Here is a 25,474-nt window from a genome sequence, read left to right on the forward strand (position 1 = left end):
AAAGACAACTGTTAAAATCGTAATGGCAGGAATGGATTTGCGCAAAAGTACATGAGAGAACACTAACAACTAGGACATATTGAGGCTTTAATAGCAGATTTGATTTTCTGTTATTGCTGATAGTAGATTTGATTTTATGGCATAGACAATAGTACTAAATCACAAATTATGGAGATGACAAGAGCACTCTTCAAATACCAATCACCGACCCAGCATGTCGTAGAGAAATCCATGTTCATTTAGCTATTTGGGAAAGCAAACTCGGGTCATCATCAACATCATTATTTGAAACTGATACAAACCTCATATAGAACACAACCTTGAAAACAACTTGCAAGAGGAGGGTGTCCAAGAGTATATATATATATAGTTAAGCTATGTAGAACACATAAGATCGTCACAAACGTTACCCACACATCCCCCACAAACACACAGCGCGAGAGGAAAAGAAGCCCCAGTATTTTGATCATATAGTCACTAATTGGTGCTAGTAAGAATTATTAATCAAACAAATATAAATAAATAATACCACAGAAAACTCAAACCAAAACTTGAGATAATGGGCCATAACACAAGCATCACGCTTTGCAGCTTCATTTCGAATAAAGCATTTCTCAGCATCAAAAACATAGAAAAATATTCTACACAACCAGAAAATGTAATACATTATTACCACATCAAACATCAAATGTACAGAGGCATTGTGCACTGTGCAGCATCTACTAGTCACCGTAGGTATTCCAATCATATTCTACAATTTGCAGCTGAAAAAGAAAATAATGCAATCACATGTTAAAATATGTTACTTGACAATGCATATATTACAAACTAGTACACCTTAAAGCAATGGGTTGGACTCTTCCCACTGTTAGGGAGAGGGCCTGTGAGGTCTACTTGATTCTTTTTTTACTTTAATCCAAAAGATAACATGAGTTTCAGAACCAAGCAGATCATGGATGAGATCCATACGATTGAAGAACCCCAAATCAAGGTAAGGAAGTAAACCAAAGGCAGGTGATACAAAGAAAATTTGACTGCTTTTATGATGAAAGTAACTGACACATCCAGGTATAATTTGGAAAAGCAGATATTTTTAGGCATTGATATTCTTTTTTTTGCCTCAAAGAGCTGAACCGATATGAAGGGCTAAAGGGGTCGTGAAAAGTAGAAAAAGTTAACTGTCTTAATGAACAAGTGTGTGTGTATATATATATATATATATATATACACTTGTATATATTTTCGCATAAGAGAATTGGTGTACTCACTGCAGTAGACAAACTGGTTGAGATCAAGAGTCACCCTGCCTTGCTTTGCTGTATCAAATGAATTGAATAAATTCCTGAAACAAACAAGATTATAAGAACATAACCAATGTGGCAAGTAGCATTATATATTTTAAGACTAGAATATGGTTTGATTTTAACTTATTTTTTCCAGATTCAATGGGTCTCACTCCAGGTAAAGCACCTCTAATGGCATAGGAGTTTACATGTGCCAATGTGGACAATTTGTTAGAATTAAACCTAGAAGAGTAGTATCAGACCAATCAAATATAAGTCTAAAACCAGCCATGGGCACCATGTATACCGACCACACAATTGCATTATATTATCACCCACATTACACTAAGTTTAAAAGATGCAATATCAAACATACACTTTGTGTGAACATAAGGATTATTTACCGAGCGGACTGTAAGAATATACAAAGAGATATGAAGTCATCCAGCCGAAATCGCCCATTCTTCTTTTGATCAAAGCTCTGAGAAATCAAGGAAAATCTTGTAAGCATTTTCAACTTAATCAAACCAACTTAACACTTGGATCTTTAGATCATATTCTCACCATTGGAAGTAGTTACATGGATTTTTTTTTTTCAGAGATAAACAAAAAGACATAGAAGGAAGTATTCTAACATAAGCCATTTTAAAATTGCACAACAGCTGAAAATTTAAAATGTGGAGAAACGAAAGGCAGAGCATTAAACAGTTAAAAGCATAATCAGTAAAAATTAAAAAGATCTGAAAGGTGCTTGCATGTAAATTCAAAAAAGAAGAATGAAAAAAAGTGTTAACATAAACATAACTGAGCTACAATTTCCAATATCCCTATTTTTAAAAATAGTAATAATTGAATAACCTCCCTAGTCCTTATCCTCTTCATTGGAGAAAAGATGACAATACAGGTCAAGAAAATAATTATGAATTAGGTCCAAAATCAAACTTCTGAATCATGATTATTTGAACTTAAGAATATTTTAGTTAAAGATATGCCACATGTAGCAATGATGTAGGACAAAGAGCATTGACACCAAATCAGATGTAAGATGGCAGGGACCAGATGTTTCTAGGGTTAAGGTTCTATTCAGGCTACAAACGTTCGAACTTTTTTGAACAATTTTAAAGGGCCGAAAATAGGAAGCAAAGTTGCAGGAGTTTCTGGGAAAGGAACTTGTTGTAGGGTTTAGGAAGAGGTAAGGTAAGGTTTCATGGTATTAAAGGTGGGTAAAATAAGGGAATCCAGGGTTTTTTCTAACACAGCAAGGTATAGGGTAGGGTTTGGAGGAGAAACAAAGAAAAAAAGTCAAGTTTTTGGGCTGCTATTCTGTGGTTGTGAACAGTAAGCTGGGAACAGTATGATTGAATTCTTTGGTAGTTTAGAAGCAATTTAATGCATAGGCGATTTAGGGTTTTATAGCTGGAATCTTAGGGTTTGATTGGTGCCTGAATCAAGCACTGAAAGATTGTGCCCACTCATTTGAACGTGTGCCAACATGCGCTAGTCTGCTGTGCAATGACTGATGCCCAAAGACATGAATGTTATGACTTCATCATTTCAAATTCCTATCATCAACCCAAAATTTATGCTATTCAAAAGATAAATCTCCCTAATACATTTCCTTGAGCAACTGGGGGGAAAAACTAACAGTACAAAAACCAAGACCCTTAATCAACATAGTTCTGGACATCATTTTTCGTAACAAAAGTTTCTATTCTTGTTTGTCAAAATATAAACTTTACCTCACAAACTGAGTAGAAAGCAGGCGAGTCCAATGAGAAACCAATCTTCACCAACGCCTGTAACCATTGAAGTTGACAAAAAAAAAATGATATTTTGGCAAAAAATATAGGAGGGGAATCACACTGTTTCTCATCAATAGCAACAAAATGAGGTACAAGGAAACCTCATTGATTCATCCAACCAATTGAGATTTTACATGTCTACAAGAAACTACCTCATTTACGTCACCCGGAACAATATACCCACGACCCCTGGAACAATGACCAAATATGACAAGACAGTTAGGGCAAAAAGATTATACTTCATTACATCACATTACATTAATTGATACTACAAATCATTTGAACATGTTAATACAATGTTGAGCACAAAACCGAATAAGCTTCTAAAAGCAAGAAAATCACCTCTCCAGGTCAGAGAAGGCCTGTTGAACCTGCGAATGACATGGATAAATACTGCAAAACTTAATAATCCAATTTGGTTAATGAAATGGGAAACGAACTGCTGTTAAAAAAATTCTAACACCTTAAGAAGGAACTTGTTGAGCGCAATGAATTCTGAGAAAAACACAAATTTACAACAATAGAATTAGAAAGACAATCAAGTTTAAAACTTAAGCACCAAAATGAATCAAAGTGCAAGAAAATCATCATCAATCATTTCGCTCACCATCGAAGCTCATCGTGCCGTTCCTATCAAAATCGTACATCCTGCATCAACCACAAAACAAATCAATCTTATACTATTCGTCCGTACACACATACATGTATATATATATATACACACACAGTAGAATCAGACCTGATCATCTGCTGAACGACGGAGAGAGAGAAGTCGAGGTTCCCAACCGCCAGAGCTCCCTGGAACGTCGTCGTTTGGGTTAAAATCAAAATCAATTGGTTAGTAAGCACAGAGGATTAGGGCAAAGAAGAAGAAGAACCTTGAGCTGAGGAGCTGTCAGGCTTCCGGTTTTCTCCGAGTCCACTCGCCCGAACCACTCCCTCAGAATCGCCGTGTTGTCCATTTCGGTGGATGATCTCCCTCTCTCTCTCTCTCTCTAGTAGTACTTCTAGTCTTCTATACAGTAACCGATTAGCTGTTAGTTATATTCATTGTCATATTTTTGAGATGGCGTTATAATAAAAATTAGTTTTTAATTTTTTTAAGTGTAAATTTAATGAATAATTTTTATTTTCACGTCATTAAGACGTATACTTGTATTATAGTAGTAAAATGGTCAATTAAGAGGAAAGCTAGACTTACAAACAAATTTTACAGAAAAGTTTTAACAATCTGATGTGGCACAATATGATTGGATATAAGATAATTTCAAATTTTGAAAAACCTAATCAGGTTGAGCCACATTAATTTATAAAAAAATTTCAGTAAAATTTGTTTGTAAACCTAGCACTCCTTGTCAACTAAATAACATTTTTTCCGTACAACAGATATACACAAAATGAACATGTATAGATCTCATTAATTCAAAGAGTCGGTAGGAATTACCACGTCAGTAAAATGAAATAAAATAATAGTTTCTAAACATTATTTCAAATAAAAACTGGATTTTATAGGAAAATACAATTTTGAAAAACTAATTTTATTATTAAAATTTCAATTTTGTAATGAAATAAACACTGCAATATTTTTATGATCTTAAACATTATATATTTAATAAAATACTTAGTCGATTTTGTTAGAGAATATGTGGGCTTGTCCCACATTGCTAATGTACGAAAGTTTCTCTCCCTTTGGCTTTTATATATTGAAACATCATATGTACTTTCAAATCATTAAATAAAAGTAAGATATAACTTATAAGGCTTTAATGTGTGAATATAGACATATAGTCGAACCACCTTAATCTTGTTGTCACTTTTATATTATTTATTATTCCGCTTTATATTTCCACATTATAAAATGTTTCAAACATTAGCAATGTGGAAGAAGCCCGATTTTTCATTTTCTAATTCTAATTCTAAAGCCCTAGCATCATATACTATCCACTACTTTTCTCAGTTTCTTCTTATGAATTATTTCATAGAAACTTGCTACATGTAAATCTCTGGTCTATTAGGTCTTCCGGATCCTATGGTTAACCAGAAATGTACTGAAAAGATGTAAGAAAAAAAAGAAAAGCATTTTCTATGTTCCACATTCATTTTTAGTTCTAAGTGTTTTTCCATTGTCACAGAGAAGAAAGATCCTGCTCTACTCATTGGCTATGGCAACTGTGGTAGACTTTCTGTCTCTTTACAACTTCGAGTCAGTGAAATGTTTTTTTCTTTTTTTTTTTTAAACTTTCACTTCCTCCATGAACTTACGCGCCTTTTGTAAATACCTCTCAATATTCAAAGTCTCTCACTTTCGTGTATCGAACTTTCGTTTCGTTCTAAATACCCTCTACCGTTAAATATTACAGTTAAATTAACGGTAGAGTGAGTAAAAAACCTGTATACCCCTAAAATTTTTTGAAGTTTCAAATTTGCCCATTATTTATAATTTTTTTAAAAAATATATATATATATATTTTTTAATAAAAAATAAGGGTATTTTAGTAATTTCATACTCATCTGTTAGGATTTTCAGACAATCCCAACGGAAGGGGAAAAGTGAAAGGAAATCAAAGTTCGATACACCAAAGTGAGAGACTTTAAATATTAGAAGAGTGCTTGCAAAAGGCGCATAAATTTATAGGGATAAGTGAAGTTTTTTTTTTTTTTTTTTTTTTTTTTTTTTTTTTTTTTTTTTCACTTAGCAAATATACATGTTTGTTGTTACATATGATCATCAACTTTGAAGAGAAAAATACCACAATGAAACAGATCTAGGCATTGATCAGTGGCATTTAAAGATACCCAATCCAAAAGGACCAAATCTAAAGAATAGAAATAGAGTTTAAGAGTTGACAACAACAGAAATCCACCGACACCCATATGGGTTTTAGCCATGACAAGCTTGACTTCCTCGAGGCAACTTCTGTTGCTACATACAAAGATACTAACTTTTGATCTCCTTTCAGCTCTGTCAAACATTTAGGAGAAATCGAGCTGGTTCAACTTTTGCTGCATAATCAAACTTCCATGAGCTGTACTTCCTATGAACAGCATTAAGTTTCCCAGTTTCAGCCTTCTGATGGAAAGTAACCATCAGTTTTGAGCATTCTCTGTTAGCACATATCAAAAGTAAACATCATTAAGAATATAGATTATATTTGATTTCAACACTAAAGTGTTCAAACTCAAAGAAAAGAAATCAGAAACAACTCACAGAAGCTGATCTTCAGAGTAGTTAGAATACCACTCGCTAGTTTTACTCCATTGCTTGATGGAGGGGAGGTAAAGACTACATTGAGCAGTGTAAATTGCTGCAGCAGCTAGCAGAGATGGTGGGAACTTGAGCATTTGGTACTCCACCAGGCATAGCTCAATGATGAAGAAGGATAGAATCTCAAGCTGATTCAGTTTCATGTTTGGAGTATATCTTTTTAGTATCATATTAACCAAAAAAAAATCTAATTTAAATCGATATGATCCATTTATTAACCTTTTTGTCTGATTGAGCTGCCTTGAGGAATCTTCTCATAAACACATATGGGGTAGGCACCGAGAAATCAAATTGTAAGGTGTTCACCATTAGCCTCTCCTATGGCCAAAGGAAATCATTATACACAGTTTAAGAGTGAGGAGGAAGAACAGAAAGTAGTGAGAAACATTGAAGGATATTACCATATCAAGAACTTCTTCTCTTGAATATGCCTGATCTGATATCAGAACAAGATCCTCCACCACAGGGACAGCAACCTCCTCATACTTGCAGGCCAATAGCATGGCTGTCACCCCAACCAATTGAAGCCTCTTTCTGGGAACTGTTTGGCGCTCTAAGAACCTGTCTACAAGGTTGACAGTGAGGAATAATGTCTCCTCCATAAGCTGAAATTTGTAGTGAACCTGTCAATTCAAGCAATCCCATCAGTCATATGGCCTTATCACGGGCAATGAATCCCTCTCCATGCATGTAGGAATTTAACTTGTTTTAAATGGCAATGGAAAGGCTTTCAAGTGCTATGTAAAAAAATTTCAGTCTCACTTAGATGGCCTTATCACAGGCAATGAATCCCTCTCCATACATTTAGGGAGTTATCTTTGTTTAAAGTGGCAATGAAAAGGCTTTCAAGTACCTCTATCTTTCCCTTCAAAGAAGCAAATCAAGAGCAGAATTGTTTACCTCAATAAGCCAGTCAATAAGGATAGCCCTCATTTTCTCGTTGATGTCAAATTGAAGGGCCATGTAATTTGGAGAAACACAGCTAGAATTCTGCATGATTAAAGTTCAGTGAATCAAAAATAGAAGATGCTAACCGCCACTTAACCACGTGCTATAGTAGATTATAAACTTTCTCATAAGTTGCTAACTCTCAAGAAGGATGCACTTCTTTTGCAAAACATTGATTGACATGGTGACAACCAATAAAGAGAATTTCAACTACATAAAAAAAGCGCACATTTACGCTATAACCCTAAAATGACTAGTCAAATTAGAACTTTTTTATTATCACTTCTAAAACCCAATTTCAAAGTAAGCAATGTGGGACTTCATATAAACTGCCCACTTTCTATGTGGATTATTTATCTTTCCAATATAGGACCAAGGTGTTACAATGTGAGAATGATCTCCATTCTCCACCTGCTTTACATTTTACAAGTATGTGTTTGAAAAAAAAAAAAAAAAAAAAAATAGTAAGTACAAAACTTACCTCATTTTTCCTATAGTAAGCAATTATGTCATCTATATACTCAACAACTGCAAGTGGATCTTTCAAATCGCTGCTGTCAATATCAATAACCAGGTCCTCTTCATATTCCATTTCATCCTCTTCCTACAGGAATTCAATGCAAAATTTGAGTAATTCTGCTTGGCCAAAAAAATATTTTCAAACCCATTTCAACAGAAAGAATGTAAGGATAACTGGATACACATATGGCATACCATTCGATCAACTTCATCTAGCATGGCTTCAGTGTGCTTCACAAACATTGGAACCCCATCATCACTAGCATCATCATCATACTCCTCCACATCAATGACTATACTATCTTCAAGGGTATTTGGGTTCAGAGCCAATGAGGCTAGTTTCTTAGTTTCCTAATAATAGAACAATTAAAAAAATCACAATTACCTTCTTTAAACTTTAAAGAACAGAAAAAACAAAAGAAATCAAAAGATCTTCTTGGTTTATACAGAGAGGTCTCCAAGGCAGTGCTGGACCGTTTGTTCTGCAAACTTCCTAAACAAAGAAAGGAAAAAAGTTAGCACTGATGAGAAATTATCAGAAAACAGCAAAATATCACAAGATTTTGAATGGTTCTTCTGCCAAAACAGATGAGTTCTTAACTTCTCATCACACATCTTTCCTAAACGTATACTGGAGTTTACCTGTCAAACTCTGCTTTATTGGGTATATGAGAATTTAAGGTAGCTCCAAAAACATTCTGATCAATGCCGCTTAGAGCTTGTCGACGATTGTGTCCCACTTCCTTCACAAACTTGGCACCCTCCATTCTTGGACTTTCTTTAAAAGTGGAAGATATATAATAAAGTTTTGCATTCTAATAACATGCAAGCAAGAGTAACAACAAGAAATACAAGAAATGTTGAATTTGTATTGAATTTTACCTCGAAAATATGAGGGCCGAATGAGGGTTGGATAGTTCTCCTTTGATGCATCCATTTTAATCACCTTCGAGATTAACAAACAAATTTTGAAAATGAAACAAACCCACCAATCTTCAACAACGAAGTTCCTTGTGTCCCTCAGCTTCAGCGTTTAATCACAAGACAGAGACGAAATATGTATGTGTGAAGAAGCAGAAATAAAGGGAAAAAGAAAATGGTAGAGAAACTGAGAAGCCTGTCTACACACTACTAATTTTTTTGAAACTAACGGCTACTAACTAATGGCCGTCGGATCTAAATATAATGAAAGGTTGCGATGGTTCGTCTAACGGTTCATTGCTTTTGTTTCGAATATTATTACTATGGGCCCAGCAAAAGTGAATTTAGTTGAGTCTTTTCTGTGGGGTTGGGCTTGCAATTAAAGCCCATTAACGCTCTTCGGCACTCAGATGTGGGGTTTCCTGAAAGCTTCTTCGAATTGGAATAATAATATCATTTTCAGTCTATATTGGATTGAAGAATATTCGTTTATGATTAGAACTATAAATAGGATACATGTCTACTAACAAAAAATAATACTAAAATATTATTTTAAATTTTTAAAAAATAAAAATAAAAAATTAGAAAATATTTTAAAAAAAACTAAGGGTGGTCCGGCCACCCCCTATGGCCAAATGATTTTTTTTTTTTTTTTTTCTAGTTTGGCCGTTGGGGGTGGCTGGACCACCCCGTTGGGCCCAACGGGGTGGTCCAGCCACCCCTAGGGCAAAACAATTTTTTATTTTATTTTTTTTAGTTTGGCTGTTGGGGGTGGCCGGACCACCCCCATGGGCCATGAGGTGGCTTCGGCCACCCAAGACCGGCTGGTCTGGGGTGGTCGAAGGCACCCCAAGCCAACATGGGTGGTCCGGCCACCCCCTATGAGCTGGCAGGCCATCCTTAGTTTTTTTTAAAATATTTTCTAATATTTTATTATATTTATTATTATTTTTTTATTTTAAAATAATATTTTATTATTATTTTTGGTTAGTAGACAGGTGTCTTATTTATGACTTTAGGATTTTTAAGAAAAAATTATAACCATAAACTGAATATTCTCCCGTCCAAAATAGACTGAAGAGGATCCTATTCCCTTTGAATTTGGTGGCACAATTTGTGCAAGATCTATGCCCTTTTTCTTTTTCATTTTTTCATTATTTATTTATTTATTTATTATTATTATTATTATTATTATTATTTTTAATGTTGGCCTCAACAAAATAGTCAAAAAGCTATTTTAGCTAGTTTTATAGCAAAATTTATCAAAAAGACCTGACATACAGCTTTACAAAATGGCTAAAGATTTTGTTAAGATTGTAGTATAACAAATCCTTAATTATATTAATAATAAAAATAATAATATTGTTCTTTTTCTTCTTTGGCAATAAGGAAAATAGTTAAAGAGATAATATTTTAAATGAAAAAGTAGAAAAGCGGATAGTTAAAATGCAGACGTGAGATACTTTAGAAAAGTTGATAACTAAATAGAAAATGTATTTTTTAACTAAATATTTAGATATGAGTGCTTTAAAATATTAATGTAAAGATTGATCTTACATGTTTTGTTTGTCTTTATCACGCACATTTCAAATTAGAGTAAATCTAAAGAGTCATCTTTCATCTTATTCACATACCTCCAATGGTTGATAGGTACTGTCACATTAGGCCAGTGGTATGGGAGTGGGATAAGAGACGAGTATGTAGCATGACACCTCAAATTAATAAGACAATAGTTTAGCGTTTCATTTTTTTTTCTTTTTCTTTTTTTGTTTTATTGGAAAATGCAATTTCAATTTTCCATAAGTTTTTAAGGCTAAAGTTTTCTTTCAAACTATATTAGAGAAAATTATTCCAACACAATTTATTAAACTGACATATGTCCTTAAAGTATATAATTCTCACATATATTTGTTTTAATCTTTCTATTCTATGGAAAAATAATATTTGTCTTTGCAAAATTTCCTGAATTTCCAACTTGAACCCAAAAAAAAATTGTAGTTACCAATCAACTTCATTAATAAGCTCTTTGGTTGTTATATAAAAAGTGTTCCCAAACATTACTCATATTAAAACATACATATAAGAATCACGTGTTCTAAGAATAGATATCAATGTAATATATGTAGTTATCAATCAACTTAATTAATAAGCTCTTCAAATGTGGTAAAAATTAAAATTGAGTCTCATCTAAATGTGGGAAGGGGGTTGATTTATTTTTATTTTTTTCTGAGCAGGAAGGGGGTTGATTACATCTAATTATATAATCCCTGAATTCAATAGACCTCTATTTTTTTTTTTATTAAAAAAAAAAAAAAAATCCCCATTTTTTTTCATCTTTGTTTAGTGGAGATTCGAAGGCAATCAATCGGTTAAAGACATTGGGAAACCTGATATTTTTAGTGGGTTCATGGATTATGGACCCAATGGGGCTTGACTTGGTAAACAAGATGAGTTGGCAGCCATAAATCAAATGGGCATTGCCACCCTTTTCTTTAATTGATGGCCCCATCTTCCCTCTTCTCCCACCACGAAAGGTCAAGGAAATGCCCCCCCCCCCCCCCTGACGGTGCATCCTCCACCACCCATTGTGGAAGATATACCTTAATTCACATCCTTTCATATCTACACTAGTCTCTCTCTCTCTCTCTCTCTATATATATATAAGTATAATATTTCATGAGTTGAAGTCAATATGACGTATAGACGAGTGTAAGGACAGGCTAAGTCAGGTGCCGGAGAGTCGTGCTCCGTTAATACAAAATGATTGATTTAATTATTTAATTAATATTTTAATATTTTATTTTATTTGTAGGACCATGATTGAAAATAATAATTGAAGAGGTAATAAAAATCTTAATTTAATTATGAGAGCTTAATTCCCAACAAGTGAGGAGCATTTCGTTGATGGTGATGTTTGGTGGTTTTTCCTGGAGCAAGTAAAGGTTAGGCAATTAAAGTTCGTAGCACTAAGGAAAAAGAATAAAGTTGTTGGTTGGTAGCGTTAAATATTATAAAAATATAACCACTTGTAAATAATCTTTGGTATTCTTGAAGGGTTTTTATCCTTTTATCACTGTTTTTTTTTTTTTTTTTTTTTTTCGATTTGTATTTTTTGCCTTTAAAGAAAATGAAAAGTAAAAGTATATATATATATATATATATATATATATAATTGAGAGATATGAGCCTATGTGAGAGAGAGAAACCATATTGATGAAAATCTAACAAAATGAACATGCAAGATTTTTAGATTTCAATATTTATCTAAAGTGTTAATTTATATTGCAAATAAAACCATTATTAATTTTATAATGGTGAACATTTAAACATCAGTTTATATATTATCTTAGTACATAAATCTAATAATAACCTTTGGATAAGGCTTGCGAGTGTCAGTCACGTTAGTAATTGGGGACGTTTGGCATCTTCAACTTACATTTTATGTGCATAAGCACATGACACAAATTAATACTGTTTTTAACGGAGTACTTTTAAACACCATTTTATATATTATCTTAAAAAATACAATGAGTGCACGTCACGTTAGTATTCGGTGATGTTTGGTATTCCTAGCTTGCATCCTATGCGCACAAACACATGACACAAATCAATACCGTTTTTAACGGAGTAATCACAACTTTTTGATAAACTTGAAGATAGGTTTAAACTTGAAACCTTTTGACAAACTTGAATCTAGCTAGCTAGGTTCAAGCTACAACCAATCCAAGACTTTTTCCCTACCAACAAAACCCAATTTTTTTTTTTTTAACTCAGAAAAACAGAGGCTCCCCCAAGTCCACCCTACAATTTCCTGGTCTCAAAAGTCATGCAGACAACACAAAAAAAGGGTCGGAAAGATTCAAGAAGGGGACCCATTTTACCCAAAAACAAAAGCGTGCAAGAAGAAGCAGGCAACCAATAATTGAGGAAGAGCAAATAAGGATGGATGAGAGGTAAAAACATTAACGTAAAAAAGAAGTAGAAAAGCAGAGTGGATAACAGTGTGGAATGGACCCTAACGTTGAAGAATCGAAAACCGCAGCACGTGAAGACGCGTCAACGTTGTCACGTAAAACCGCGTGAAGCCGCCCCATGTAACACGTATTAACTGTTTTTTCAAACATTTTCCTATATTTAGTAACCGCCAAACATAGTAACCATAATAACCGCAAAAAAAAAAAAAAATAAAAAAAAAAAATAATCCCCTCTAGCTATCAATGGCCTTTTAGTACCGCTCCACCATAATTGTTTTCTAGGGAAAATCAGAGACCCTTTTGAGAGATTCAAGTGGTGAGCTTAGTTGTACTAATTATTGGGTTTGGGTAGTGGAGATTATAGTAATGGAGGGAAGAGAGAAGGTGGGGGGGATTAACGTTTCGGTTTCATCTAAAGGTGGAGATGAAAGCAATGTGGTTAGGGAATTGATGGGAGTGATTGAGACCGTAGGATCGTACGCGGGGTACCGGAAAACGCAGAGGAAGGAGTGTTTGAGTTTGGTCAGGAGGTTGAAGCTGCTGGTGCCTCTTTTGGAGGAGATTCTGGAGCTTGGTACGCCGGTTTCCGGCGAGGCTTTGAATTGTTTGGCCGATTTGATGAAATCACTTCTTGCGGCAAAGAAGTTGCTCAAGCATTGCAGCTATGGAAGCAAGATTTATTTGGTCAGTGTGTTCTCTCTCTCTCTCTCTCTCTCTCTCTCTCTCTCCCTCCCTTTCTTTTAGTTCTCTGCTTCTCTTTTTTTATTGTTTATTTTTCCCATTTATCTTTTAACTCTAGCTGCATTGAATTGTAGGCATTGGAAAGTGAGGCAGTCATGAGTAGATTCCACGCTGTTTATGACAAATTAAATCAGGCTCTAGATGGTATGCCTTATGATGAGCTCGGGATCTCTGTTGAAGTGAAAGAACAAGTAAATTCCTCTCCTTTCTTGTTTTCTTCTTCTTCTTTTTAAGAGGTCTCTGCCTGTTGGTCAGATCCAATGGTTAGAGGTAAAGATTTCCACAATGCGGGTGACATACTTGTTTGGGATTGTGTTAAAAAAACACTTCTTTGACTTTTTTGCTCTAAAAAAGCCTAAAGTTGTGTTTAAGGGAAGCTTGAAAATGAGGCTTTTTCTAACAAGTTCTTTCTGGGTTTTTCTATAGACAAAAACTCTATTTACCAGCGCGGTTCTAAACGAGCTCTTAAGTATTTGTGCTTGACTTTATGAACTCCATATGAAGTGATAGTTGAGTTGCTCATATTTTGGTTTCTTTTCTGTTTCTTTTTAAGGTTTTGTTTGTGTTTTTACAAATTAGGCTGCATAAAGTTCAGTGTGATTCTTTTACTTAAACTAAGTAGGTAGCAAGTACTATAAATCAAGTTTGGTTTTTATATTAGATTTAGAGAATGTGATAGTGATCAGAGTGTCGCTTTTGAGACTTGATTGAAGAAGGAGTACTGATTTTCTTCAAAATCTCATAATACGTAGTTGCTGTGTATCCTGATGATTTTGACTGCTGTTAATTTGGTTGAGATGATGATGCTTAGATAGGATACCATTTGTGGATGTATATATATATCCTAAGCTGAATGTACTCTCAGAGAGATTTGATTCTTTAGTGGAACAAAAAGCTTTTTGGGACGGAATCTTTATCATCAGAAAGTGTTTGTTGCTGTGTCTGTGTGAAGATTATGCCCACTAGCTACCATTAAAAGAGACCTATTTGTATCAAACAGAAGATACACACACACACACATCATATATGTATATGTGTGTGTGTGTGTGTTTGTTGCTGTGTCTTGAAGACATTGAATGGACATTCTGTAGTTGAAAGGTGGTTGGTTTTTGACTTTTCCTCGTAGTGAAAACGTACTTGAACCTTTCAGTTGATTAATATATTATCACAATAGAGTCGGGATTTAAACTCAAAACCTTTGCTCTAAAATCATGTTTAATTACCGGTTGACTCAAAAGCTCAAGCCGATAAAAAATAGTGAATGTCTTTTTTGTGAAATTTCCCATTTCCTCATATATTTGCATTACTTATTTGCTTTAGGTTGAGCTCATGAGGATGCAACTTAAAAGAGCACAAAGAAGAGCAGATACACAAGATATAGAGCTGGCAATGGATATGATGGTAGTATTATCTAGAAAAGATAACAGGAATGCAGACAGTGCTATACTAGAAAGAGTGGCAATCAAATTGGAACTGCATACTATTACAGACCTGAATGAGGAGACCCTGGCTGTTAGAAAACTAGTTAAAGATCAAATAGGTGGTGGGCGAATTCCTGAGAACATCCAGCAAATGATAGATCTTTTGGGCAGATTAAAACAAATTGCAGGCATCAAAGAGACAATTGCACTTGATGGCCCTATTTCATCTAAAAGCCTAAGGAGGTGTCAGTCTTCATTCATCCCTCATGAATTCCTCTGTCCAATTACACTGGAGATCATGACAGATCCAGTTATTGTGGCAACTGGACAGGTAATCTCCCCTTGAAAATAACTATTTAATTACATGCATATAACAATTATTAAAAGTGAGAAAATCTTTATTAAACCTGTCTACAATATGGTCCATATTTTAATTTTCTGAGATAAATTTAATTGATCATATGCAGAATTGATCACCCTGTTCTAATAGGGCTTTGTTATGTGTACAATTTTCTGTTCATTCTAATACCAACATTTAACAGAGAGATCAAATTGCAACATCTAACACCAAGCCAACTTCTGTTGGGAGTCATAAAATGCTTCTGACTTCCAACCCTTTAATGCTGAGGCTTTTTTTTTTTAAAAAAAAAGAAGCTAATTTTCACTATTACATTGTCCCAGTTGTATGTCAGTATAGTAATATAATAAATAGCGTTATTCTAATTCTAAATTTGAATCCCTTATCATGCATGCTCTGGGACTGAGACAATTTTTTCTGCTATGTTTGAAGACATTTGAAAGAGAAAGCATAAGCAAATGGCTGGACTCTAATCATCAAACATGCCCAAAGACTGGACAAACTTTGGATCATTTGTCACTAGCACCAAATTTCGCCCTCAAGAACCTTATTCGACAATGGTGTCGGGAGAACAATTTTGAACTGCCCAAGAAAGATGCTTATGTTGGCTCTGATGCCTCTAAGACTCAACTCATAAAGGAAATCTCTCTCCTGATCCAAAATCTATCCTCTTGCCAGCTTGATGTGCAAAGAGAGGCCATTGTGAAGATACGTATGCTCTCCAAAGAGAACCCAGATAACAGAATTTTGATTGCAGATAATGGTGGAATCTCTCCTTTGGTTGAGCTCCTGTCCCATCAAAATTCCAAGATTCAAGAACACACTGTAACAGCACTTTTGAACTTGTCAATCGATGAGGCAAACAAACGAATCATAGCCAGAGAAGGAGCTATTCCTGCTATAATCGAAATCCTGCATAATGGAACAGATGAGGCTAGAGAGAATTCTGCTGCAACCTTGTTTAGCTTGTCCATACTTGATGAGAACAAAGAATTGGTGGGCATATTGAAGGGAATACCTCCCTTGGTGCATCTTTTGCAGCATGGAACACTCAGAGGTAAAAAGGACGCTGCTACTGCCTTATTTAACCTCTCTTTAAACCATGCTAACAGGTACAGAGCGATTAAGGCAGGTGTTATAGCCCCATTACTTCATTTGCTTGAAGATAAGAACTTGGGCATGACTGATGAAGCCCTCTCAATCTTGTTCCTCCTTGCATCGCTTCCCGAGGGCCGGACCGAGATCGGAAAGCTATCTTTTATTCAAACTCTTGTTGACATTATTAGAAATGGTACCTCCAAGAACAAGGAATGTGCTACATCAGTTTTGCTACAGTTGGGGTTAAACAATTCGTCTTTGGTTTTGGCTGCACTTCAGTATGGTGTGTATGAGCATTTGGTAGAGATTACAAGAAGTGGAACAAATAGAGCACAAAGAAAAGCAAATTCCCTTTTGAATCACATGAGCAAGTGTGAACATATTCCCTGATATTTCAACAAGTTGTTTTCTTTTTTCTTTTTGGTTCTTCTGGGTGATGCCTAATTATGCTTATGGGGAGCATACATCAAATTTCAAGTTGTGTGCTTTCTTTTATAATATTATGCCTTGGCTTCAAATTCAAACATACTAAGAATTGTACAGAGTTTAGATTTGATTATGTTATAAGAAGTTGTCGGTTGTTAACAAGTTAAACAAATCTACAAACTTTGATCACTTTATCTCTTTCTCGTTTTCACTAGAAGAAAATAATGAAATAAAACAAATCATGGACATTGCATTTATGTGTAAGACTCTCTAAAGTTCCCAAGATAGAAAGGAAGATGATGATAATGGCTAAATTCAAGTTAGCCAGGCCTCCCAAACTACAAGATAATTAAATGGCAAATTTCACATAACCCCCCTTATTCCACATGTTTTAAATCCTTAATGTAATTAACTCCATTAGTCTGCTCTAATTTGAATTAAAACCCAACTCCCCTCTATTGAACCCAATCCACCAAATTTGGGCTTCCAAATCTCAGTCCCAACCCATTGGCACTTGTAAAAACAGACAACTGAAATCACAACTCACCATCCAAACAAAAAAAAAAAAATCCACCCAAAGGATACAAAGTTAATATGTTAAGCACTCGAGAACAATCATCACAAGATACATACTAAGAACAAGCTCAGCTCATTGCTTAATGGAAGAGATAAAAAAAAACAACAATTTTTTTCTTCTTCTTCAAATAAGGCCAAAGACTTGATTTTTATTAAGTGAAAAATCTCCAATATTTATAAGTTACAACTTGTAATCCTTTACGTAGAACCATCAAACCCTAGAGAGAGAGAGCATAGTAGAGTTGGGGGAGGGAGTTACGACTCTCTCCTCCACGCCCCCTTTCCTTATTTCCCCTCATTTTTTTACCTTCACTGTAGATCGACCGGGGTGCATGTGTCAATAGCCCTTTGAGTGTTTTCTAGCGGCGCGTGGAACACATGAGGGCGTGTTGGGTTTTTGTTGTTTTTATGTAGTTATTGCATTTTCATTATTTTAAATAAGAATGTCTTCTCTTTAGATTTGCTTTTAATAGGGATTTATGGGACGAAATTTTAGTCCTTTTCTTAGATTTTGTTTTCACGAATCCTTAAGAATAATGGAATTAGTTTCCGGTTGGTTTTGTTGTTTTCTTATAGGTCCTTTTTTAGAGCAAACCATAGCCCAATAACTGAGGAGTTATCTGGTATAAAGAAGAATTGTCACTATAGTAGAGGCAGCAAAAGTGATTGTGTTTGATAAACCATTAGTAGTGGAAATGGAAAAAACCAGGAAATCAATGACTAACCCCTAACTCTTAAATTCTTATTAACAAAGATTCTTAATTATTACAAATAAAAATTAATAATCCCTAATGAATAAGGATTTCAATTTTCAAAGACTTTTAAAAACGAAAATACCTTTAAAAAAAGAAAAAGAAAAAGAAAAAGAAGACTAAATATATAGGCTTTGTTTAATAACGTTTGTTGAGAAATGTAATTGCCCTTTAGGATTATTATTTTTTTTTTTAAAAAGTATTAATAAGCAACTCCAAACACAAAATACTTATAAAAAAAAAAACTTAAAACTACTTTTACTTTTATATCACGTCAATATATTTATTCAACAACCAACCTATAATTTTGGTGATGAGCTTGAAATTATCATTTAAAATGTGAATTTAAAAAAAATCTTAATAATTATTTTTAATTAAATGATAGGCTATATTCGTTTATATTTTAGCCTTTTATCTATTTTTTTTTTTCAAGAAAAATGCATTAACAAACAATTTAAAATGCAAAAACTCCTCAAAACAATTTTCTTTTCTTAAAAAAAAAAAAAAACTCCTCAAAACACGTTAATTAACATTTTTTGTCATTTCATTTTAAAGAAATTCTTAATTTTTTTTTTTTTTTGTCAATTCATTATAGTATCTTATAATTTAATTAATTAAAGAATAATAGTAAATTTTGAGAGGCCCATCCCAAGGGAACAGAAGTTACCGTACAATAACCCAATCCTTTAGCTCGCAGAATATGCTAACCAAACCGTACAGAATCTCCATTTTCTACTCCCCCAAAAAAACAAAAAAGAAAGAAAATTAACGAAAAAAAAGTAAGAGAAACACACATCTCTGGTCTCTCACATTGGGCACTCAAACCCCACAAAAAAGCCTCGCTCTTTCTCTCTCTCTGTCTCTCTCTCTGTTCAATCCAAATCTTCCTCAATCTCTCTTGTGTACAAACAATTCTATTTTTAATTTTTAATTTTATTTAATTTTATTTATTTGCCATCAATTTTTTTGACCATAATCGTGTTATATATATATATATATATATAAAAAAAATTTCATTCGGTATTACCATTCGCTGCCTTCTAATTACACAGAGACAGGAGCATCGATTTGGGGGTTTTTGATTTGTTTTGGTTTTTCTAGGGTTAGGGTTAGGGTTTTCGCTTTCGCTTTTTGACCGATCGGATTAGTATGGGTGCGGAGGGTGATTCCAGCGAGCCGAGAGTGAGTGCAGGCGGGGGAGAAGAAGAGCAACAAGCGGTGGTGATCAATATCCGCTGCTCCAACGGTTCCAAGTTTACGGTGCGGACGAGCCTTGGGTCCGCGGTTAGCGCATTCAAAGTGGTTCTTGCTCAGAGTTGCGATGTCCCAGCTGATCAGCAGAGATTGATTTACAAAGGTCGCATCTTGAAGGATGACCAAACCCTAGAAAGCTATGGTACGTGTATCAATTGCTCGCTATGCCTGTGGAAGTTCTTGTTTTTTTTTTTTTTTTTTTTAAAGAATTATTAATTGGGTTTTTTTTTTTGTTTTTTTTAGAGTGTTTTTCTATTTTTTTTTCCCTGGTATTTATGCTGAATCTATGACCTTAATTTATCTTAGTGTATAATTTTAATTTTTTAATATTGGGTACATTCAATTATTTTATAGTTCAGTGACAATTGGATAATAGTTAGTTTGTTGTACCTTTACACTGCTGGGTTATCTGTTGAATGTCTGTATTGGTAGGAAAGTGGGTTTGTGTATAAGTTTGTACTTCCGCAAATAGTTTCTTTCTTTTCCTTTTTCCGTGTGTGTGTGTGTGTGAGTTGCACGGTCAAATGAATTGGTTTTCCTCGGTAATTTGTTTGAGCCTTATTTGCAGTAGTTTGTATATTGGGAATCAATAGAAGAGTTTGATCTTTTATTATTTTTTTTTTTTTCGTACTTTTGTTGAAGGCTTGAAAGCAGAACACACTGTTCACATGGTTCGTGGGTTTGCTTCAGCTGCGTCAACACCTGCTGCTGCAAATGCTACTGCTACTGCTAATGCTACTGCTAATTCTGGAAGCCCCAACAGTGCTCCAGGTGTTACACGGGGTGTTGGCTCAAACGAAGGTGGGGGCTTGGGAAATGCTGGTCTTGCTGCATCTTTATTTCCTGGACTTGGTCTCAGTGCGCTAGGCAGTGGAGAGGCACCTGGTTTATTTGGAGCTGGACTGCCGGAATTTGAACAAGTGCAGCAACAACTGACTCAGAACCCAAACATGATGAGGGAAATAATGAACATGCCCGCCATTCAGGGCCTAATGAACAACCCTGACTTAATGCGAAGCTTGATTATGAGCAATCCTCAGATGCGTGAGATCATTGACCGGAATCCAGAGCTTGCTCACGTACTTAATGACCCTGGCATTCTCCGACAGACAATAGAAGCTGCGAGGAACCCTGAGCTCATGCGTGAGATGATGCGAAACACTGACAGGGCGATGAGCAACATTGAATCGTCCCCTGAGGGATTTAACATGCTCAGACGTATGTATGAAAATGTTCAGGAACCGTTTCTGAATGCTACAACGATGGGTGGAAACACTGGAAATGATTTGGGTTCAAACCCGTTTGCAGCACTTTTGGCAAACCAAGGCGGGACGCAAGTCAGGGATGGTTCTAATAACCCTTCAACTACTGATTCTGAAACAACACCAGGGCTTAGTTCTCCAAATACAAACCCACTCCCAAATCCTTGGAGCAATACAGGTGGTAAGCTTTGCTCTTCTGTTCTCTTTCGCAGTTTTTATGTTCCAGCTCTGGCATTCGTATCTACTTAAGTAGTATTATAGAAAAGAAAATCAACACACAAAGGAGAGGCCTGTTGTCAATTGTTGAAAAGAGGATCTATAGCTTTGCAGTCAGACACATGGTTCTGATGCACCAAACAACTTTGGTTCTGCAAACTTAATTAATGGATGTGGAATGTCAATACCAATCTATTACTTGCCAATGCCACTCTATGGGCCCCCTGCACTCTTATCTATGTGGTACATGTTTCTTCTTGCGCAAATCTCAAATGTTATGTTATTGGATCTATCCACTATTCTTTTCACACTCGGTTAGAATATTGCAAGAGCATTATATTACCTGAATAACTCTCATGCCTTACTTGAGTGTTAGTGTAGTTGGGATTAAGCTGGACAATTGGGCAGACGAGAATATCTTACATTCCCAGTGGAAAATCGTTGCCTTTATGGAATTATTTTTCAAAATAGTTTGGGGTGGTTATTAGAATCTGTTAATTGTGAATGTCACTAGCCATATTTCTCATATGTATTAATGTACAAAATGTCAGGTGGTACTCAGACAACGACTACAAGGCCAAATGCTGCTGGGGAAACAAGGCCCCCTGGAATTGGCGGCCTTGGCGGGCTTGGTCTCCCTGATATGGAAAACATGTTTAATGGCCCCTCGGATGCTTCTCTTCTGAATCAGTTTTTGCAAAATCCAGCTGTATCTCAGATGATGCAAAGCCTGCTCTCCAATCCTCAATATATGAATCAGGTACTACAACTAGGAAGATTACTTGAGCTGATTATCATATTGTTTGAGAGTTGGGCTCTTTCATGTATTCAATAGTTTTTTTTAAAAAAAAATTTCAGATTCTTAGCCTCAACCCACAACTTCGTGGCATGGTTGATATGAATCCTCAATTGAGAGAAATGATGCAAAATCCAGATCTTCTACGTCAGTTAACTAACCCCGAGACAATGCAGGTACACTTTTGCAAACATGGTCTCAATCTTTGTCTCTTTCTCTCCATATATATATATGTAGAATCAGTAAATTTTTATGCATGAGTCTGGTTGTTTGTATGTGATATTTTGATTGAACTAGTTGATGCCACTTAATATTGAGATTGAGTTTTAGGTGGCAACAATCTTACATTTTAGGTGATCATGCTCTCTATATTTTCACTGTGAAGTTGAATTGTGATTCACCCATGCTTGACCTTCTTTTGCTCCTTTCCATGCTTCCTCTTGCAGCAAATGCTATCTTTACAGCAGTCACTTATGTCTCGGCTCAATCAACGGCAATCAACCCAGTAAGTGAGGATGTATCTGTCACTAACAGTGATTGGTGCTGTTAGTTTGTTTTTTCAAGTTTGTGATGGGTTCATGCAGGTTTTGCTCCCATACAATTACCTGATGACTTATCATGATTGTTCTCCAGATGATTAGTCAGTAATTGCTAGAAATTCAGTGAATTACTTTACGTGGCAACTGATTTCTGTCCCTCTGGATGTTCTGTCCCTCTGGATGTTACAAGCATTTAAATGAGTATCATGAACACTTTTCAAACAAACAAAACACAACACATTTTTTTGAGAACTTTTTGCACCTTATTGAAATATTTGAGAAAGTAGGTGCTTGTTATTTTAGGTGTAGAGCTGACTTATTACTTAAAAAGAGAGAGGTTGCCACACGGCCACCTCTGTCCTGGTCAGGGGTGGCCGCACGACCACTCTTTTCTTTCTTTTTATTTTTTTTGTTAGTAATAAGTCACCTCCATATTTGCTTGTGTTTCCTCAAAATAAACATGTTTAGTATTTGTTTCTTTGAAAACACAAAACACTTTCCAAAAAATTTACCATACAATTTTCATAAGTGGACCCCACATTTTTTTCTTCTCAACTTTATATCACCTCAAAAACCTTTTCAAATCACAGCAGAAAAAACACTTTTCAAAACACTCAACATGCATACACTTTGTCTTGATGCTTGTTATAAAAGGTAATTATTCTTGGGCTCTGAGAAATGGCCTCCTCTTTAGCTTAATTATATTGCCTATAGTGTCACTAGTCTACTCATATGCCCATGGACTCATTCAATTTCTCTGCTACTTGTCAAACACTCAACAAGCATACACATTGTCTTGATACTTGTTATAAAAGATAATTATTCTTGGGCTCTGAGAAATGGCCTCCTCTTTAGCTTAATTATATTGCCTATAGTGTCACTAGTCTACTCATATGCCCATGGACTCATTCAATTTCTCTGCTACTTGTCAAACACACCATTGTTTTGGATACTTGTAAAAGATCATTATCCTTGGATTTTAATAAATGGCCACGTCTTTATCTGAATTATAATTATAGTGCTACTACCCTATTCTCATCTCCTCCGATTGATTCAATTTTTCTGTGGCTTGTCAAACATTAGGTATGTAAAATTTACCGAATAATGTTACTCTTCACACTTATTTATCACACCGGCTGACGTGGTATGTTTTAATGACTTCTTATGTCAGTTACTTCAAAAAAAATTAAAGGAAAATCACTTACAAACATATCACGTAAGCATGTGTAAAATGAATGTAATAAATGGTTGTGATAAATAGCATTTCTCAATTTGCCATATGGCCTTACAAACTGTGCTCTTTGTAGACGTTTATTTGCATGACGTTGACCAGCATTTAAGAATTCATGTTGTTGCGCTCTTATGAATCATTTACTTGCTCTCTTGCAGGGATCGAGCTCAGACTGGTGGGACTACAGGTAATTCAGAAGACAAGGATTTGGAATTTATGTTTTTATTAATAATCATTCTTTTTCATGTTTTTCTATCCCAATAAGTTTGCATTGATTTAATCTCTTGCATTTAGCAGGAACACCTAATACTGCTGCTCTGGAGCTGATGATGAACATGTTTGGTGGTCTTGGAGCTGGCAGCTTGTCTGTTCCAAATAACCCCAACGGTTAGAATTATTGAATTGATCTCATTTTTTAGGTTAATCTAGCTGTTAGGTTGCTACTGAAAATTTATGTTTTGTTTCTGTAGTGCCCCCAGAAGAAATGTATGCAACCCAACTTTCACAGCTCCAAGAAATGGGTTTCTTTGATACTCAGGAGAACATCAGGGCACTGCGTGCTACGGCTGGGAATGTCCATGCTGCGGTAGAGCGACTTTTAGGGAATCTCGGGCAATAATTTTTAGGGTTTTTTTTACGTTTTTCATAGAAACTCATTTGGACTTTGTATGAATAGTATCTTCCAAAGGCATGCCATGTGCTGACATTCCATTTTGGGCGTGTTAATAAGCAAGGACACGCTGTGATAGAGCTGTGAGCTTGTGGATTATAAGCGTATGTGCCTTACCGGATTATTTTGGTGCCTCTCTTGTCTCTCGTGTACATACACAATTTTCAAATATGTTTTTGTGAGACTATTTCAATCAGATCTTGTTGGAATGTTGAATTTTTACATGTATCTTGGATTGGCGATAAGATTGTCACATTAGGCATTTGCAATTTTCAACGAACATTTTCTAGAATCCCCTTTTATAGTAGGAGTCATTTATTTATTTTTATAAGATGTTTACTCTCTATCTCTCTCTCTCTCTCTCTCTATGGATAACTTTGTGCTGAGATTTATACGCACTCTTAAAAGATTCAATGCAAAATTAGTGAGTTAAGATTAATGGGTTTAATCTATTTAATTAAATGAGTCAAGTTAGGGTTAACTTATATAGTTTTATGTTTATGTCTCGACACAATCTGAATTTAATAGATAAACACGAATTGTTACCCCGATGTATTCGTGTTTATGGGAAAGAAAAAAATATATATACTCCTCTCAAACTAATATTTTATTTGCGATGTGCCTCAAACAAAAGATTGCATCAATGTCGATTCTTCAATCTACCAAAAATTTAATAGGTCCCCTAATTTCAAAATAACATAAATACCCTTAATAATAAAAAAAAAGAAATGGTAATAGACTCATGGCAACTAATCAGATCTACGGTATTGTCTTGGGTCACAAGACTCACGAACACCGTGGATCTTCGACTCTTTGCAAAATCCATAGTCGTTGTGGCGCATAAGACCCACATTTTTTTTAAAAAAAAAAAAAAAATTAAGGGTATTTTTGTCTTATAACATTTTAAGGCATTTTTGTCATTTTGTTGGACAAAAGAGGTACATCGCAAATTTTTAGTAGTTAGGAACAGGGTGGGTGAGGACATTGATGCAATCTTTAGTTAGAGAAGGATATTGCAAATTGAGCGTTAATTTGAGGGCATCTATGTACTTTTCTCTATAGGAAAAATGTCCAAAAAAGTCTTTGAGTTTTTGCCTCTATACAAAAAAGGATATGAATTTCTAATTTTGATAATTAAAAGTCTTGAGTTTTGCTTGAGCCTTTTTGTCTAATTTTTAACTGAAAACTTGTTACTTGTCATATTGTCTACGTCAAACCAATGAAAACGTCACACATGTATTCAGACATACGTCATCTTGCCATGTAGGCAATTACACCAAAAAATAAAATACACAAATAAAAAATAAAATAAAATAAAAAAAGAAAGAGAAGAGGGAATGGAGATCCACCCAATTGCCACCCTATACCCCCACAAATGGAGGCATTGTATTGTGGCTTCACGTCCATAGAGAGGGGGTTGGG

General features: G+C 35.0%; 4 protein-coding genes across 7 annotated transcripts; 2 read left to right on the plus strand and 2 right to left on the minus strand.

The window, feature by feature from the left end:
• Nucleotides 1-567: 567 nt before the first annotated feature.
• On the minus strand, nt 568-4,097 carry LOC132191667 (uncharacterized). Its single transcript, XM_059606763.2, has 10 exons — nt 3,964-4,097; nt 3,825-3,883; nt 3,693-3,733; nt 3,549-3,580; nt 3,428-3,456; nt 3,238-3,274; nt 3,023-3,079; nt 1,688-1,764; nt 1,269-1,342; nt 568-764 (listed from the first exon to the last, which is right to left on the minus strand). Exons 1-10 carry the CDS (start codon nt 4,045-4,047, stop codon nt 745-747), a joined length of 510 nt encoding a protein of 169 aa, XP_059462746.2. The 5' UTR covers nt 4,048-4,097; the 3' UTR covers nt 568-744.
• Nucleotides 4,098-5,773: 1,676 nt separating this feature from the next.
• On the minus strand, nt 5,774-8,909 carry LOC132163724 (G2/mitotic-specific cyclin-2). Its single transcript, XM_059574096.2, has 10 exons — nt 8,700-8,909; nt 8,460-8,595; nt 8,265-8,310; nt 8,013-8,168; nt 7,780-7,902; nt 7,251-7,340; nt 6,752-6,973; nt 6,570-6,668; nt 6,294-6,478; nt 5,774-6,189 (listed from the first exon to the last, which is right to left on the minus strand). The coding sequence occupies exons 1-10, from the start codon at nt 8,752-8,754 to the stop codon at nt 6,051-6,053; spliced, it is 1,251 nt and encodes a 416-aa protein (XP_059430079.1). The 5' UTR covers nt 8,755-8,909; the 3' UTR covers nt 5,774-6,050.
• Nucleotides 8,910-12,968: 4,059 nt separating this feature from the next.
• On the plus strand, nt 12,969-16,901 carry LOC132162573 (U-box domain-containing protein 15-like). The gene is made up of 4 exons (XM_059572829.2): nt 12,969-13,396; nt 13,528-13,644; nt 14,774-15,205; nt 15,665-16,901. The coding sequence occupies exons 1-4, from the start codon at nt 13,079-13,081 to the stop codon at nt 16,718-16,720; spliced, it is 1,923 nt and encodes a 640-aa protein (XP_059428812.1). The 5' UTR covers nt 12,969-13,078; the 3' UTR covers nt 16,721-16,901.
• Nucleotides 16,902-18,825: 1,924 nt separating this feature from the next.
• On the plus strand, nt 18,826-24,274 carry LOC132180503 (ubiquitin domain-containing protein DSK2b). Of its 4 annotated transcripts, none has more exons than XM_059593362.2 (8): nt 18,826-19,480; nt 19,981-20,781; nt 21,368-21,576; nt 21,675-21,788; nt 22,059-22,117; nt 23,541-23,569; nt 23,677-23,769; nt 23,853-24,274. In XM_059593362.2, exons 1-8 carry the CDS (start codon nt 19,234-19,236, stop codon nt 23,999-24,001), a joined length of 1,701 nt encoding a protein of 566 aa, XP_059449345.2. In that variant the 5' UTR covers nt 18,826-19,233; the 3' UTR covers nt 24,002-24,274. The 4 variants fall into 4 exon arrangements, with proteins under 4 accessions (XP_059449345.2, XP_059449361.2, XP_059449353.2 ...); XM_059593378.2 differs by having other exon boundaries at nt 19,981-20,778; XM_059593370.2 differs by having other exon boundaries at nt 18,827-19,480; nt 23,680-23,769.
• Nucleotides 24,275-25,474: the final 1,200 nt, after the last annotated feature.

The sequence above is a fragment of the Corylus avellana genome, chromosome 2 (assembly GCF_965113065.1).
Source record: "Corylus avellana chromosome 2, dhCorAvel1.hap1.2, whole genome shotgun sequence".
NCBI classification, from domain to species: Eukaryota; Viridiplantae; Streptophyta; class Magnoliopsida; order Fagales; family Betulaceae; genus Corylus; species Corylus avellana.

Coding starts and splice junctions, on each gene's coding strand:
- LOC132191667 (XM_059606763.2), bottom strand. CDS start 4,047: ATGGACAACACGGCGATTCTGAGGGAGTGGTTCGGGCGAGTGGACTCG. Junction 3,734..3,824: donor GTCGTTCAGCAGATGATCAG/GTCTGATTCTAC, acceptor TGGTTGATGCAG/GATGTACGATTTTGATAGGA. Junction 3,275..3,427: donor GCCTTCTCTGACCTGGAGAG/GTGATTTTCTTG, acceptor TCATTGTTCCAG/GGGTCGTGGGTATATTGTTC.
- LOC132163724 (XM_059574096.2), bottom strand. CDS start 8,754: ATGGATGCATCAAAGGAGAACTATCCAACCCTCATTCGGCCCTCATAT. Junction 8,596..8,699: donor TCGGCCCTCATATTTTCGAG/GTAAAATTCAAT, acceptor CCACTTTTAAAG/AAAGTCCAAGAATGGAGGGT. Junction 6,974..7,250: donor TTATTGACTGGCTTATTGAG/GTAAACAATTCT, acceptor TTGAATTGACAG/GTTCACTACAAATTTCAGCT.
- LOC132180503 (XM_059593362.2), top strand. CDS start 19,234: ATGGGTGCGGAGGGTGATTCCAGCGAGCCGAGAGTGAGTGCAGGCGGG. Junction 23,570..23,676: donor TCAGACTGGTGGGACTACAG/GTAATTCAGAAG, acceptor TCTTGCATTTAG/CAGGAACACCTAATACTGCT. Junction 23,770..23,852: donor TGTTCCAAATAACCCCAACG/GTTAGAATTATT, acceptor TTGTTTCTGTAG/TGCCCCCAGAAGAAATGTAT.
- LOC132162573 (XM_059572829.2), top strand. CDS start 13,079: ATGGAGGGAAGAGAGAAGGTGGGGGGGATTAACGTTTCGGTTTCATCT. Junction 13,397..13,527: donor ATGGAAGCAAGATTTATTTG/GTCAGTGTGTTC, acceptor ATTGAATTGTAG/GCATTGGAAAGTGAGGCAGT. Junction 13,645..14,773: donor CTGTTGAAGTGAAAGAACAA/GTAAATTCCTCT, acceptor TATTTGCTTTAG/GTTGAGCTCATGAGGATGCA.